The sequence below is a fragment of the Salvelinus fontinalis genome, chromosome 9 (genome assembly GCF_029448725.1).
Source record: "Salvelinus fontinalis isolate EN_2023a chromosome 9, ASM2944872v1, whole genome shotgun sequence".
NCBI classification, from domain to species: Eukaryota; Metazoa; Chordata; class Actinopteri; order Salmoniformes; family Salmonidae; genus Salvelinus; species Salvelinus fontinalis.
This window is the reverse complement of record NC_074673.1, coordinates 8,247,078-8,264,621: the sequence shown is the minus strand read 5'-3', so window position 1 is coordinate 8,264,621 and position 17,544 is coordinate 8,247,078. Positions and strand designations below refer to the sequence as shown.

The window sequence follows — 17,544 nt, the reverse complement described above, 5'->3', positions numbered from 1 at the left end:
ATAGACGATTCAGTTGAAGTTAAACAATTCTGTAGACATAAAAAAAAAAATTGTATCTGTAAATAATCAAATATTATATAGGCCTATGTATGTATATATAAATAAACTAATGGATTTAAATACTTTACATCGAAAATGTTGAAAGACGCCATGAGCGAACTCGTGCTTCAGTGAATGGAATCAATATTTCCCTGACATTCTTTTGTAATGAACTACATAACTACAGTGCGCAATATTGCGTGAGTTGTTTACATTTGAAACGCGCACCGCTCATTTTAGCCTCATTTACCCAGAGATTGGAACAAATTAGACATTAGACATTTCACCCCAGAAAGCTATTGAGAAAACATTTCAGGCAAGTGGACAGAGATAAAACCAGGGATTCAGGCATTATAGACCCCATTCTGTAAACAACAATATCCCGCACAGAACATGTGTTTCCTAACACTGTGATCTGAATAGCAACATCAGATTCACATTCTAACAAATGCAAAACTATAAGATGTAGGCAATTGAGTATTTAGACAATAAAAGTAGTCACTATTTTTGACTGCAAACTCAAAATTATTTGTTATATTTCATTCCCTCAGATATTAATTATTGTAAGTTATAGTACCTATTCTGAACACAAACTAGGAATGGACATTCACTCCCCTCTTCGCTCCCCTTTGAGCATGCCTGATATAAAGAAAGGTAAGCCAATCATTTAAACAGATGTTACTTTTTCTATATATAAGCTTTATTTGTCGACATGTTATGATACCATTTATGTTCTTCCAGTGAAGATAAGTTCTCCCAAACACACTCCTGATGCTGAATACCTCTTAAGGAGAAGGCGTGGAATGGCAGGTATTTAATTTGAGGACAAATATACAATTTATGGGTGATTTTAACTGTGACTAAAACGTTTATTATGAATAACAAACAAATAAACATCTAACTTCTTACAGACAGTCTTGAGGAGACTGCAAAGCCAACATTGGATACAGTCTGGCTGAAATCAAGAAATAGTACAGGTAACACTTAACATATGCATGCAAATAATTGAACAATGGCAAATGTCATTGTTCTTACTTTCATGATAATGTTATTATTGCATGTTTCTCAAAACTCTCTTTGGGGACCCCTAGACATTTAACCATTTTTTTGTGGGCCTGAACTAGCTCACCTGATTGCCCTAGTCAAGGGGCATGGTTATTAGTTGACCAATTGAATCAGGTGTGCTAGCTCTGGAATAGATCCAATACATGGAATGGTTGGGTATCCCCGAGGAGAGGTTTGAGAACCAATGGTTTAATGAATACACACCAGCGATGGAGACATGTTTTTCTTATCTCTGATATGCAGATGACGACAGAAGAGCTAACAACCCGTTTGTGCTTCCAATGGATCGTAACATCTTCAAAAAGAGAGAGATGGACTCTGTAATCAAACAACAAGTACGTAGGCTACTGTAATACCCTTGGGGACTTTTATGCTTCCATCTCTAGACTATAATAGAAAATAATAAAAAATAGAATCTGAGCCATGATTACCACAGTATGCCGGGTCTTCAGATCGAGGCCTGTGAGCCTATCAAGTGATTACAGGAATACCATTTTGCAAATCTCGCTCTCGCTCTCTCTCTCTCTCTCTCTCTCTCTCTCTCTCTCTCTCTCTCAGGAGAAGAAGTTCTTCAGCAGCCTGCCGACCCAGATGAAGAGTACCTACCTGTCCCGACTCAGGTGCCGCTCCGCCCCTATGAGGAGTGCTGTGGAAGACACAATCCCCGAACCAGAGAAATGCAAACGGGAAAAAACAACATGGGCCACTGTGGTCACTAAAAGTACTGTATATGACAGACAACAGTCTAGAATCAAAATGTACATTTTAATTATCTAAATATGAATGTATTTGCATTGCTGTCTGGGTCCTATAATTAAGATGATTGTATAATAGGTACACCTATGATAAAACTATAGTCTACTATACATTTTATTATAGGAGTATCTATCATTATTTCATTTAAATTATTGGACTTAGACAGCAGTCACAATAAAGGAACATACATCAATGTTTTAACAGAGTGTTGACCAGATTATCTCTTGTCGTTTTGCAGGTTGTAGTCAAGAGAGGGAGAACATTAGGGACTACTTGTCTAAACAGCGAGAAAAGTTTATGCAGCAGGTAAAACAATTATCGTCTAAAATGTAACATAAGCTGTGGCTAGGTGTAATGAATTCAATCAAACCTGCAGTGCCGTAGTTATGCAAAGCCAATTTCATTTCAATTCAATATGATTTTTTAAAAATGCCCTCATTTCTGATGTAGAAGGTTTTAAGGAATTCCAGGCTCTCTGTCTATCCATGTCTCTATAGTACTCTCTGTCAGTGAAGCAAGACACCATCAAGAAGCTGGAGAAGGACACGGTGATAGAGCTTCAGTTGATCAGACATGCTGAGAAACATCTGGAACAGGACTCGGTCGCCTTTGAAAAGTTCATCAAGGAAAACGACCAGAGCTCAGTGGGAGCTGTCAAGTTGTTAGTAGGCCTATCATTATTATTACCAATAAATAGTAGCCTACACATGATTTTGTATTAGCTTTTAAAATATCTCTAGCTACCCGATTGACAAATAACCTATAGTTTACAGTAATAGTTACAGTAGTTAGTTAATTTAGTCATGATAGGTCCACCACAGGTAGATCATGGTAAATGCACAATGTTACAATAAGTTAATCATTACCATCTCATATGTATATACTGTATTATATACTATTCTACTGTATCTTAGTCTATGCCGCTCTGACATTGCTTGTCCAAATATGTATATATTCTTAATAACATTCTTTTACTTAGATTTGTGTGTATTGGGTATATATTGTGAAATTGTTAGATATTACTTGTTAGATGTTACTGCACTGTCAAGGGATAGAAACACGAGCATTACGCCACATCCGCAATAACGTCTGCTAAACACGTGTATGTGAACAATACATTTATTTTTATTTAATTTAAATAAAAACATCACATGTATATTCTGTTATATTTCTTTCCAGGGCAGAGAAAGAGACTATGATGAAAATGGAGAAAACAGCAGAAATTAAAAAATTAACAGTACAAATGATGGCGATGAAAAGGTACTGTATCATGTACGCTATACTAGAAATGAAAAAATAAAAATGTGTCTCCTTCGAGCCGGATTTGAACCAGCGACCTAAGGATTTCAGCTCTGATACCATCTACAGTCCTCCGCTCTACCAACTGAGCTATCGAAGGGACGCTGAATAACATGGAAAAAATAGGGTATTTAAAGATGCCATTAGAGGAACTCGACAGTTGTGAAATATTTCATATTTTCAGTATTTTCCCCCCTGGTAACGCTGCTCGGTTTTAACATATTTGACTAATGTAGTAGTGAAAACTACCTAACCACGTGAAGTTTTTTCAGAATGGATGAGCTAGCATGCGCGTTAGCTAGGCTAGTGTTTAGAGAACACGCCGCCATCGCGCTGAACTCATTCATTTCAATTGGGGAGTGGGGTGGAGTCGACATGTTTTTTTTTCAGTGGTAGTAAATGTCACCCCACATAATGCAAGCATATCCCCTTTAGCGACATCTCAAAGTATCAAGAAATCCTGAAGGAGTACCAGACCTACAAAACGTTTCTCATGGCCGTCGGACCCTTGGAGTGGCGCGAGGAACAGAAGCGCAAGAGGGAGGACAGGAGAGCAACCAAGCAGAGGGAGAGAGATAATACAAACATTTTCTGTCTTCCTTCATCGGTCAAAGGTATGGGAGTTTAAATACTTTCCTTGGATTTATTTGAGAATGATATAAATGTGTGCAATAGGAAATATGCAATAGTAGACTAAAAGGGTGGGTTGCAGCAAAATGGTTTAAATTAAATCTAGGATTAGAGTTAATCCACGTAGGTGGATTAAATCTATTGACAGAAGTCTGACATTTTGTATTATTTTCCTGATTCCAAGACGAACATAAAAAAGGTCCAGCGTATGCCAGACGCAATTCAAGAGTCACAAAACATTCTCAGATAAAACATCAAAGCAAAAGGTAAGAGGATGGGGAACATATATTTTTGTGTGTGGATTATAATCATAAAATCAATCAATGTAATTGATCAAGTAAAATTGAAAGTAAAAATTTAAAATAGTTCAGTGCTACTGTGTGCATTTGATTGTCCCCTGTCAGTGGCAAAGTCAGCAGCATACTTCACCACCAGGAGAGACAGGGGTCCACCACCCCTGAGGTGCCGGAGACAGCAGAGACCTCAGACAGTGACGAGGTATGGATTAAACGTTCCTGTTTTTTTAATTAATGAACCATCTTGAGTTTTGGTGTGTTTGATGACATAATGTATGTAACCAACCAGGGTAGTGGTTAAAAATTTTGGGTAAACCGGAGGTAAATTTAGCAAACCCCCTAATGCAAAAAAAACCATACATATCTAACTACCGTAATAAGTGGGTAAACCCTATTCATAAATGAAGACAAGGAAACTGGGTTTACTTGGGTTGAAGACAGCACAAACCGATCCGACTGGGACCAGACATATGCGTTGTCATGAACTCTTCCATGTTGTTCTCTGCTGTGGCTCCTCTCCTCCAAGGAGCCAGAGTTCTGTTACTCCAACCCCAGGGACATGCTGAATTTGCTGACTGATCTGGAGGAGCAGAACCTGTCCTACATCCAGAACTTCCAGGAAACAGAGGAGGTCATGGATGAGATCAGCAAAACCATCCAGTTGACACAGGAAAGAATGTAAGGAAGGGCACATAATCTATGCTGTTATACTCCCTATTTGAATCAAGTCCTCTCCGGAATACCACAGCGCTGTGTTCCTCAGAGCATGCCACAGAAACGAAGATGAGTGTTTCTTATCGACGAGTCCATGGTCTCCTTGGGCAACTCCACCTTTTTTTAATTCAGTTAATTTCATGCCTAATAAACACGAGCCAGGTGTCATCCATAGCAGATGTGTGTGTGTGCTAACAGCATGTGGTGTGTGTTTATTTACGTGTGTAATGTACAGGAACAGTGAGGCACGGATCTTGCTGCAGCAGGTAGACATCCTGAAGAACACCATCCAGAGGGAGGAGGAGAAGACCTCTGAGCTGGAGCTCAAGTCCAGGATCTTCTCCTATGGAGAGTACAGAGCTGACAAACAGGTTAGTACTATGGTCCACGTCGTTGCTGCAGGCCCAATGGATGAGCGAGTTTGATGATCGGCATCACTCTCGGTGACGAAATTGCAACAGCAGGTTACATGGACGCCTTTGATTGGCTGATTTGATTCATTGGTCTACTTCCTAAAATGCATCAGAGAAGAAGATCCAAAGGTACCTCAATCTCCCCAGACCTTTTCCTTTCACTGCATTTTGAGAGGGAGACTAGGAAAGAGGATGCAAGAATTCAAAGGAAATACATGTTGTGTTGTAAATTCAATCTGGAGTGCCAGAGTGTGCTTAGAATGCGCTCTGGGCGTTTGTAAACTCAGGTTGTTGTCAGATTGTCTATTAGTAAATTCAGAGTGTTGTCAGATTGTCCGTTAGTAAAATCAGAGTGTTGTCAGGTTGTCCGTTAGTAAAATCAGAGTGTTGTCAGATTGTCTATTAGTAAATTCAGAGCGTTTCACTCTCAGAGCGTTCAGTGCACACTGGAAGCTCTGGCCGAGGAGTAGGGCTGGTCCGAGCGTTCTGGCCTCACAATGGCAGTCAAGCACCCAATCTAACTGGCTAACTAGCTAACGTTGGCTAGCTTTCTATCTACTTCTAGACACAAATGAGAGAACACCTCACTCTGACCATTTTACTCTCCCTAGCAGAGCTGGTTAGGCTGTTTTCATGTTATCCAAAGCGTTGGTGACTGTAACTGTGCTGCTGGCAACATTTTCATTGTGCTTTTTTACTGACAACTGCCATATTCAACGGGTGTTGAGCGTTCGTAAATTAATCTGTTATTCTGTGCTCTGGCACACTCAGACGAGTGCTCTGAAATCGGTGTAGAGTGAATTTACAAATACACCCAAAATTGAGATTAAACCATTTCGTAGTCAATTTCACCTCTTCCTTTATCACAGGATGTGATGCTCAATGTGCTGCACAAGAAGGTGAAGGAAGTGTACAGGGTGTGTGTGGGAGAGGTGGACTCCAATATCAGCACTCTTCATATGCTGGCCAACATCGAGAGCAGAATGGAGGAAGTTTTGGACCGACTGGAGACGCTGCCCCCGGACAACATTGACACCGTCCGCACCCGGAGGGAGAAGGAGAAGAGGATCAAGTGTGTGTCCTTCCTCACAGCTCTTTGGGGTCATACACCAACGAGTAACCGTAAAGCTCGTTGGCTGCGTTTACACAGGCAGTCCAATTCTGCTATTTTTCCCCCCACACTAATTGTTCTTTTGACCAATCAGATCATCTATTTTGCCAATAATTGGGTAAAACATCAGAATTGGTCTGCCTGAGTAAACGCAACCTTTGTGACAACTTCTGGTGTAAAAAAGGTCTTTATAAAATAAATGTGATTGATTAATTAATAGTTGCCAACAACATACCACACTGTAATGCACATTCAGGATGAATGCTCTCAATTGTGCCGCCAGCGGTAGAAGTTGACCAGAGTATTCATTATCCCAAACTTCCTCAGCAATCTCAGGAAGAAGGCTATAAAAGGCTGTTGTGCCGTCTTGACAATAATGCTCCCAACCCTCTAATCTCCTTTCAGGATGCGTGAGGAGAAGCTGTTGATGAAGAAACACCACCAAGAGGAGAGACTCCGAATGGCTCTGGAGAGAGCCACCTCTGACAGCAAGAAGAGGGTTAGTGTAGTCAGTGTGTCAAACTGTGCAACAAACAGGACACATATCAATTGCTATAATACAGTTTGAGTAAATATAGACTGTTTATAGACTGGTGGGCATAGAGAATCAACCTAGAATACAGTATCTACCTTTGCATTGATGAAACATGCTTCTCCAGGACTAAATGCCTTTGCAATGACACCTAATATTACAGAACTGTAACAGACAGTTTGATACACAGCCAGTCTCCATTTATCCTGTTTTCTCTGGCTTGTAGACGGGCAGAAGGCTGATGCCACGATCGGAGCCATCAGAGATCAAGAAGAAGGACAAGACGCACGCGTTGACCACTAGAGAGCAAGAAGACGCCTTGTACTTCTTTGCCTGATTATTTTAAACCATCAGTATTCACAGACAGTGACTGATTTTAAATTAGCTTTTGTATACAGTACCAATCAAAAGTTTGGACACGCCTACTCATTCAAGGGTTTTTCTTATTTAAAAAAATATATATATATTTTCTGAAGACATCAAAACGATGAAATAACACATATGGAATCATGTAGTAACCCAAAATGTGTTAAACAAATCTATATTTTAGATTCTTCAAAGTAGCCACCCTTTGCCTTGATGAAAGCTTTGCACACTCTTGGCATTCTCTCAACCAGCTTCACCTGGAATACTTTTCAAACAATCTTGAAGGAGTTTCCACATATCCTAAGCATTTGTTGGCTGCTTTTCCTTCACTCTGCGGTCCAACTCATCTGAAACCATCTCAATTGGTTTGAGGTCGGGTGATTGTGGAGGCCAAGTCATCTGATGCAGCACTCCATCACTCTCTATTCTTGGTCAAATAGCCCTTACACAGCCTAGAGGTGTGTTGGGTCATTGTCCTGTTGAAAAACAAATGATAGTCCCACTAAGCGCAAATCGGATGGGAAGGCGTATCGCTGCAGAATGCTGTGGTAGCCATGCTGGTTAAGTGTGCCTTGAATTCTAAATAAATCACTGACAGTTGCAGCAGCAAAGCACACCACACCATCTCCATGCTTCACGGTGGGAACCACCCATGTGGAGATCATCTGTTCACCTACTCTGCTTCTCACCAAGACACAGCGGTTGGAACCAAAAATCTAGAATTTGGACTCATCACACCAAAGGAGATTTCCACCGGTCTAATGTCCATTGCTCGTGTTTCTTGGCCCAAGCAAGTCTCTTTTTCTTATTGGTGTCCTTTAGTGGTGGTTTCTTTGCAGCAATTCGACCATGAAGGCCTGATTCACGCAGTCTCCTCTGAACAGTTGATGTTGAAATGTGTCTGTTACTTGAACTCTGAAGTATTTATTTGGGCTGCAATTTCTGAGGCTGGTAACTCTAATGAGCTTATCCTCTGCAGCAGAGGAAACTCTGGATCTTCCTTTCCTGTGGCAGTCAGTTATTTCATAGCGCTTGAAGAAACTTTCAAAGTTCTTGAAATGTTCTGTATTGACTGACCTTCATGTCTTAAAGTAATGGACTGTCATTTCTCTTTGCTTATTTGAGCTGTTCTTGCCATAATATGGACTTGGTCTTTTACCAAATAGGGCTATCTTCTGTCTACCACCCGCCCCTTGTCACAACAGAACTGAATGGCTCAAATGCATTAAGGAAAGACATTTCACAAATTAACAAGGCACACCTGTTAATTTAAATGCATTCCAGGTGACTACATGAAATTGGTTGAGAGAATGCCAAGAGTGTGCAAAGCTGTCAAGGCAAAGGGTGGCTACTTTGAAGAATCTAAAATATATTTTGATTTGTTTAACACTTTTTGGGGGTTACTATATAATTCCATGTGTTATTTCATAGTTGATGTCTTCATTATTAATCTACAATGTAGAAAATATAAAAAATAAAAACCCTGGAAGGAGTAGGTGTCCAAACTTTTGACTGGTACTGTACATTAGGTCTATATTTCAATTAGCCCAGGTCACCAAGGAGCATTTAGATTCACTCACTGATTTGGCCTATACAATATTATCTAATGCTATACAACAGTTAGATTGTTAATTAAAATATTTTGATTATAAATAAAAAGCAGTTATTTTTTACCTTAGTACATTCTGTTATTGTTTCCTAAATATGATCATTTACAGATAGAAAGTAGGTAAATTGCACAAAATAATGCCATACAAGATATTACTGAAAAGTGCAATATGCACAATTTTATTATCCTTGTGCTCAAAAGGGGCACAACAACGTGCTTCAACATCATATAAAAAAAGACAACTGCTTCTCAGATGTTTTCAAAACGAGACATTTTCATAAAACATGGCAACAAAATCAGCAAACAAGATTAGCAACCAGACACCAAAAAGAAGCTTGCAGTAGCATGCATCTTTCAAACGTCTTTCATTTCACCATCCTCCTCCTCCTCTTCTACCCCTCTAATGAACAAGACATTGTTGCATCTGTGGAGGGAAAAAATAGGGTACTGTTAGCTCACCGTGGGCTGGTATGTCAGAAAGGAAATGATTAAACATTGTGCTAATTCTGCAATTAAAAATTGGAGATACAGTGCTATCAGAAAGTATTCACAACCTTTGACTTATTCCACATTTTGTTTTGTTGCAGCCTGAATTCAAAATATATTTTGTTCCCCTTCACCCATCTACACACACTACCCCATGATGACAAAGTGAAAACATGTTTAGAGATTTTTTTTGCTAATTTATTGAAAATGAAATCTCTAATTTACATAAGTATTCACACCGAGGAGTCAATGCATGTTAGAATCACCTTTGGCAGCAATTACAGCTGTGAGTCTTTCTGGGTAAGTCTAAGAGCTTTGCACACCAGGATTGTACAATATTTGCATTTTATTTTTTAAATTCTTCAAGTTCTGTCAAATTGGTTGTTGATCATTCCTTGAGAGCCATTTTCAAGTCTTACCATAGATTTTCAAGGCGATTTAAGTCAAAACTGTAACTAGGCCACCAAGGAACATTCAATGTTGTCTTGGTAAGCAACTCCAGTGTATATTTTGACCTTGTGTTTTAGGTTATTGTCCTGCTGAAAGGTGAATTGGTCTCCCAGTGTCTGTTGGAAAGCGGACTGAACCAGGTTTTCCTCTAGGATTTTTCCTGTGCTTAGCTCTATTCCGTATATTTAATCCTAAAACAACTCCCTAGTCCTTGTCAATGACGAGCATACCCATAACATGATGCAGCTACCACCATGCTTGAAAATATGAAGAGTGGTACTCAGTAATGTGTTGTATTGGATTACCCCCAAACATAAGTCTTTGTATTCAGGACAAAGTGCATTTCTTTGTCACATTTTTAGCAGTTTTATTTTAGTTCCTTATTGCAAACAGGATGCATGTTTTGGAATAGTTTTATTATGTACAGGCTTCCTTCTTTTCACTGTCATTTAGGTTATTATTGTGGAGCAACTTCAATGTTTTCTCCTATTACAGCATTTAAACTTGGTAACAGTTTTAGTCACCATTGGCCTCATGGTGAAATCCCTGAGCAGTTTCCTTCCTCTCCAGCAACTGAGTTAGGAAGGATGCCTGTATCTTTGTAGTGACTGGGTGTATGGATATACCACCCAAAGTGTAATTAATAACTTCACCATGCTCAAAAAGACCTTCAATGTCTGCTTTTTTTGTTATTACCCATATACCAAGAGGTGCCCTTCGCAAGGCATTGGAAAACCTCTGTGGTCTTTGTGGTTGAGTCGTTGTTTGAAATTCACTAATCGACTTACAAATAATTGTATGTGTGGGGTACAGAGATGAGGTAGTCTTTCAAAGTCATGTTTAACACTATTATTACACACAGAGTGAGTCCATGCAACTTTTTATGTGACTTGTTAAGCACATGTTTATCCCTGAACTAATTTAGGCGTTTCCATAACAAAGAAGTTGAATACTTATTGACTTATTGACAGCTTTTCATATTTTTTTTTTTTTTTTTTTTTTACATTTGTATTAAAAAAAGTCTACAAACATAATTCCACTTTGACATCACGGAGTATCGTGTGCAAGCCAGTGACATCATCTCAATGTAATACATGTTTAATTCAGGCTGTAACAACAAAATGTGGGAAAAAAGTCAAGGGGGTGTGAAATACGTTCTCAAAGCCCTTTATGTGTGTAAACTGGTCCCAGATCTGTTTGTGCTGTCTTGCAACTCATTTGATTATCGTTACTCCAATCCATGACCATAGGAGTTGTCAAGACAGCACAAAACAGATCTGAGACCAGGCTAATGTGTTTAATCATGAACTCTGCGAAAAAGGGAGTATTCCACTGAACTTACCTGACGAGCACTTCTCCTAGGTGACCAGCCAATGCTCCATCCACATACTCTTCAGTGTTGGCCAACTATAAAATCAGAGACAATATATTGTTAGATGTTATAAATTGATATGAATGCTGTACAAAATGTACACCTGTTTTAATCAAACTAAATGAATGGCCCACAGTGATGCAACCAGAGCCATATAGCTAGAGATTCAGATGGGCAAGCTCTCTCTAGATGTACACCTGTTTGCACATGAGGGATTCCAGCTGTAGGGAATTATGCATTGATGTGATGTTTTCACATATTTTACTGTATGCATCGTTCTGGTCCACACACACACACACACACACACACACACACACACACACACACACACACACACACACACACACCTACCTGCATGTTCATGTAGCTGTCCACGGACACCAGGTATCCTTTGTATTCCATGCCCCACTTCAGCTTCACCATCACGGGCTTGCCAGTCAGACCGTTCAGGAACGGTTTGGGATTCAGTGGTAAACTCTGAAATGACATTATTCACATGTTATTGGTCACATATATATATTTAGCAGATATTATTGGACAAAAGGAACACCTACATGAGAGTGTTGTTCATTGACTACAGCTCAGCGTTCAACACCATAGTGCCCACGAAGCTCATCACTAAGCAAAGGACCCTGGTACTGAACACCTCTCTCTGCAACTGGATCCTGGACTTCCTGATGTGCCTCCCCCAGCTGGTAAGGGTAGGCAAAAACACGTCTGCCACGCTGATCCTCAACACTGGTGCCCCTCAGGGGTGTGTGCTTAGTCCCCTCTTGTGTTCCTTGTTCATCCCACGACTGCGTGGCCAAACACGACTCCAACACCATCATTAAGTTCGCTGACGACAAAACAGTGGTAGGCCTGATCACCGACAACGATGAGACAGCATATAGGGAGGTGGTCAGATACCTGGCAGTGTGGTACCAGGACAACAACCTCTCCCTCGAGAGTTTCAAGTTCCTTGGTGTCCACATCACCAATGAACTATCATGGTCCAAACACACCAAGACAGTCGTGAATAGTGTACAACAACAGGAGACTGAAATGATTTGTCATGGGTCCCCAGATCCTCAAAAAGTTCTACAGCTGCACCATCGAGAGCATCCTGACCGGTGCATCACCACCTGGTATGACAACTGGTATGGCAAGCGGTACCGGAGTGCCAAGTCTAGGACCAAAAGGCTCCTTAACAGCTTCTACCTCCAAGCCATAACACTGCTGAACAATTAATCAAATGGCCACCCGAACTATTTACATTGAACACCCCCCCATTTGTTTTTACACTGCTGCTACTTGCTGTTATGTACACATCATGGACATTCTTACTGACAGTTGTGGCTGCAAATTACCTCGACTAACCTGTACATCGCAAATTGACTCTGTACTGGTACCCCATGTATATAGCCTTTAATATTTTTTTTTAACTTTAGTTTATTTGGTAAATATTTTCTTAACTCTTTCGTGAACTGTACTGTTGGTTAAGGACTTGTAAGTAACCATTTCTACACCTATTGTATTCGGCGCATGTGACAAAGTTCTTTGATTTGGTATATTGGCCATATATCACACCTCCTCGGGCCTTATTGCTTAATTATATTATAGTCATAATATTAACGATAATTAAGTCGTTATATTTCAGCAATAATGCACGAGGGGATGTGGACACAGCTCTTAGCCGTGGTATATTGGCCATATATCACAAACCCCAGAGGTGCCTTATTGATATTATAAACTGGTTACCAATGTAATTAGAGCATTAAATACACATTTTTGTCATACCCATGGTATATGGTCTATTATAACCTGGGTGGTTTGAGCCCTGAATGCTGATTGGCTGACAGCCATTGTATATCAGACTGTATACCACGGGTATGACAAAACGTTTATTTTTACTTCTCTAATTACATTGGTAACCAGTCTATAATAGCAATAAGGCACCTCTGGGGTTTGTGATATATGGCCAATATACCACGGCTAAGGGCTGTGTCCAGGCACTCCTCGTTGCGTCGTGCAGAGAACAACCCTTAGCCGTGGTATATTGATCATATGCCACACCCCCTCGGGCCTTATTGCTTAAATATCCCATGGCTTTCAGACAACCAGCATCCAGGACCCAAACACAGCTGTATCTCACAGCTAGCTACTTAGATAATCAAACTAGCCTTTCACATCCAGTGCAAAGCACAACAAAGTACATCTTACCACTCTAACTAGCTACCGTAGCTAGCTAGTTGGATAATCACAACAAAGGCGCATAATGCGAATTTATGAAAACTTGAATTTGAGTAGTTAGCTATGAAAGCCTGGACGTTCACTACATATATTACCAATCCTCATCAAACACCTCATAATATAGTCTAGAATATTTACCATTTTGATTCTGTATGAGCTTCAACGACGATTGCACGCCGTTATTGGATACCGGAAGTAGTGGTGAACTCTGAACTCTGTTCCGTACAAAACAGCACTGTGATTGGTTCAGTTTTTGCAATTGTTCATCCTGATTGGCCACAGAACCGGAGAGAAGAACAGACGGGAATTTTACAATATAGTCTCTCTTGCTCGCCGGGCTAGACAACAGCAGTTGCAGATCCAGTTGTGACCACTAGGAGGTAATGTTCTCAAATGGATTGAAGTAGCCAACACTCCCAACCATTGTCAGTGATTTGCATAACATAAGATAAACTTTTATGGAACCTTGTATCTCCTTTTAAAGATGTAACTTATATTATGATAATCAATATTGGCAGCCACATAGTAGCCTAAAGAATGTTGGTTATTTTGGAATGTTTATTTAAATGTAAATTGAAATTCACCCGCAGATTGTTGCTTGTGCTATTGCTGTACTGTAGTTCATTGTGAATGTCATGTAATTTTTGACACAAGATAGATCAAATTCTCTCTATGTCTCTGGCCGTGTTCGAGCGGATCACTTTTGTCAATCTCCAACTTTCAAAGTGTGTTGCATTATGGGGATAGAAATTGTCCGAATTACGCCTACATGTCTACCTGCATGAACTTGATAAAAATCAAGAGATCAAAGGTAATGAAGTTTTGACTGCAGTCGACGGCAACTTTCTGCAGTTGCTCTTCACCAACTTCCTCCGGCAGCCTTGGCCTGCATTGTGGAAGGCTTTATTGTATTTATTTAACCTTTATTTAACTAGGCAAATCAGTTAAGAACAAACTTATTTACCAAAAGTCAAAAGGCCTCCTGACGGGGCTGGGATTAAAAATAAAAATATAGGACACTACACACATCATGAAAAAGACAACAGCATAACATGGCAGCAACACATGACAACACAGCATGGTAGCAACACCACATGACAACAACAATGGTAGCAACACAACATGACAACAACAATGGTAGCAACACAACATGACAACAACAATGGTAGCAACACAACATGGCAGCAGCACAAAACACGGTACAAACATTATTGGGCACAGACAAGAGCACAAAGGCAAGAAGGTAGAGACAACAATACATCACGCGAAGAAGCCACAACTGTCAGTAAGAGTGTCCATGATTGAGTCTTTGAATGAAGAGATGGAGATAAAACTGTCCAGTTTGAGTGTTTTTTGCATCTCGTTCCAGTCGCTAGCTGTAGCGAACTGAAAAGACTAGGGACCCAGGGATGTGTGTGCTTTGGGGACCTTTAATAGAATGTGACTAGCAGAACGGGTGTTGTATGTGGAGGATGAGGGCTGCAGTAGGTATCTCAGATAGGGCGGGAATGAGGCCTTGGAGGGTTTTATAAATAAGCATCAACCAGTGGGTCTTGCGACGGGGTTACAGAGTAGTATAGAGTGCAGTGATGTCGTCCTATAAGGAGCATTGGTTGCCAATCTGATGGCCGAATGGTAAAGAACATCTAGCTGCTTGAGAGCACCCTTGATGGTTAGGGTGTTTTTGTTTGTCCCATGCAAACGTGACCAAAGACGTGACTGAAACAGGAACCAACTTTACCGCAATTCATGTATACAGTAGATATGTACAAATGAATGGGATATTTGAGGCTCTCTCTCACCAGGGGCGAACTGGGACAAAAATTCAGCCCTGGCATTTTATCCACACCAGCCCCCTCTGAATCAGAGAGGTGCCCATGGAGCAATTGTTGGGGGTTAACTGCCTTGCTCTATGGCAGAACAGCAGTAAGTCTCTCTCTTTCTCTCTTTCTCTGTTTTATCTCCATGTCCACTACACTTGACTGCTGCAGCAGCAGCTGATATGTCTGTGTTGTTAAGCCTAGCATCACTGGGACCAGAAGACCAGGGGGACCACACTGCCCAGAAGACCAGGGGGGACCACACTGCCCAGAAGACCAGGGGGGACCACACTGCCCAGAAGACCAGGGGGGACCACACTGCCCAGAAGACCAGGGGGGACCACACTGCCCAGAAGACCAGGGGGGACCACACTGCCCAGAAGAACAGGGGGACCACACTGCCCAGAAGACCAGGGGGACCACACTGCCCAGAAGACCAGGGGGGACCACACTGCCAAGAAGACCAGGGGGACCACACTGCCCAAAAGACCAGGGGGACCACACTGCCCAGAAGACCAGGGGGACCACACTGCCCAGAAGAACAGGGGGACCACACTGCCCAGAAGACCAGGGGGACCACACTGCCCAGAAGACCAGGGGGACCACACTGCCCAGAAGACCAGGGGGGACCACACTGCCCAGAAGAACCAGGGGGGACCACACTGCCCAGAAGAACCAGGGGGGACCACACTGCCCAGAAGACCAGGGGGACCACACTGCCCAGAAGACCAGGGGGACCACACTGCCCAGAAGACCAGGGGAACCACACTGCCGAGAAGACCAGGGGGACAACACTGCCCAGAAGACCAGGGGGGACCACACTGCCCAGAAGACCAGGGGGACCACACTGCCCAGAAGACCAGGGGGGACCACACTGCCCAGAAGACCAGGGGGGACCACACTGCCCAGAAGACCAGCGGGACCACACTGCCCAGAAGAACCAGGGGGGACCACACTGCCCAGAAGACCAGGGGGACCACACTGCCCAGAAGACCAGGGGGGACCACACTGCCCAGAAGACCAGGGGGACCACACTGCCCAGAAGACCAGGGGGACCACACTGCCCAGAAGACCAGGGGGGACCACACTGCCCAGAAGACCAGGGGGGACCACACTGCCCAGAAGACCAGGGGGGACAACACTGCCCAGAAGACCAGGGGGGACCACACTGCCCAGAAGACCAGGGGGGACCACACTGCCCAGAAGACCAGGGGGGACCACACTGCCCAGAAGACCAGGGGGGACCACACTGCCCAGAAGACCAGGGGGGACCACACTGCCCAGAAGACCAGGGGGGACCACACTGCCCAGAAGACCAAGGGGGACCACACTGCCCAGAAGACCAGGGGGGACCACACTGCCCAGAAGACCAGCGGGACCACACTGCCCAGAAGAACCAGGGGGGACCACACTGCCCAGAAGACCAGGGGGACCACACTGCCCAGAAGACCAGGGGGGACCACACTGCCCAGAAGACCAGGGGGACCACACTGCCCAGAAGACCAGGGGGACCACACTGCCCAGAAGACCAGGGGGGACCACACTGCCCAGAAGACCAGGGGGGACCACACTGCCCAGAAGACCAGGGGGGACAACACTGCCCAGAAGACCAGGGGGGACCACACTGCCCAGAAGACCAGGGGGACCACACTGCCCAGAAGACCAGGGGGGACCACACTGCCCAGAAGACCAGGGGGGACCACACTGCCCAGAAGACCAGGGGGGACCACACTGCCCAGAACACCAGGGGGGACCACACTGCCCAGAAGACCAGGGGGACCACACTGCCCAGAAGACCAGGGGGACCACACTGCCCAGAAGACCAGGGGGACCACACTGCCCAGAAGACCAGGGGGGACCACACTGCCCAGAAGACCAGGGGGGACCACACTGCCCAGAACACCAGGGGGACCACACTGCCCAGAAGACCAGGGGGACCACACTGCCCAGAAGACCAGGGGGACCACACTGCCCAGAAGACCAGGGGGGACCACACTGCCCAGAAGACCAGGGGGACCACACTGACCAGAAGAACCAGGGGGACCACACTGCCCAGAAGACCAGGGGGACCACACTGCCCAGAAGACCAGGGGGACAACACTGACCAGAAGACCAGGGGGGACCACACTGCCCAGAAGACCAGGGGGGACCACACTGACCAGAAGACCAGTGGGACCACACTGCCTGTACAGCAACATCCTAGGGTAACACTTTATTTTAAGGGTCAATAATAAACACTTTATAAAGTATAAATAGCACTCACTTTAGATTAGGGACCGAAAAAATACGTTTACTAATAATTAGTAAATGGTTTGTTAATGTGGGAGTAATGATTCATAAATGGTGAACGCACA

At 43.1% G+C, this 17,544-nt stretch overlaps 2 protein-coding genes and 1 non-coding gene across 3 annotated transcripts; 1 reads left to right on the top strand and 2 right to left on the bottom strand.

The window, feature by feature from the left end:
* The first annotated feature begins 245 nt into the window (after positions 1 to 245).
* Positions 246 to 8,899, top strand: LOC129861998 (cilia- and flagella-associated protein 100-like). Its single transcript, XM_055933262.1, has 16 exons — positions 246 to 693; positions 781 to 849; positions 951 to 1,016; positions 1,348 to 1,439; positions 1,663 to 1,825; positions 2,099 to 2,166; positions 2,358 to 2,521; positions 3,040 to 3,120; positions 3,595 to 3,773; positions 3,974 to 4,055; positions 4,194 to 4,287; positions 4,612 to 4,763; positions 5,035 to 5,170; positions 6,082 to 6,284; positions 6,729 to 6,822; positions 7,082 to 8,899. Exons 1-16 carry the CDS (start codon positions 639 to 641, stop codon positions 7,190 to 7,192), a joined length of 1,809 nt encoding a protein of 602 aa, XP_055789237.1. The 5' UTR covers positions 246 to 638; the 3' UTR covers positions 7,193 to 8,899.
* trnay-gua (transfer RNA tyrosine (anticodon GUA)) lies at positions 3,170 to 3,259 on the bottom strand. Its single transcript is given in 2 exon segments — positions 3,170 to 3,205; positions 3,223 to 3,259. It is a non-coding gene; the product is annotated as a tRNA-Tyr (tRNA).
* An 83-nt stretch (positions 8,900 to 8,982) lies between the features above and the next one.
* On the bottom strand, positions 8,983 to 13,611 carry LOC129861997 (small nuclear ribonucleoprotein F-like). The gene is made up of 4 exons (XM_055933261.1): positions 13,509 to 13,611; positions 11,490 to 11,615; positions 11,109 to 11,173; positions 8,983 to 9,254 (listed from the first exon to the last, which is right to left on the bottom strand). The coding sequence occupies exons 1-4, from the start codon at positions 13,509 to 13,511 to the stop codon at positions 9,185 to 9,187; spliced, it is 264 nt and encodes an 87-aa protein (XP_055789236.1). The 5' UTR covers positions 13,512 to 13,611; the 3' UTR covers positions 8,983 to 9,184.
* Between the last annotated feature and the right edge of the window lie 3,933 nt (positions 13,612 to 17,544).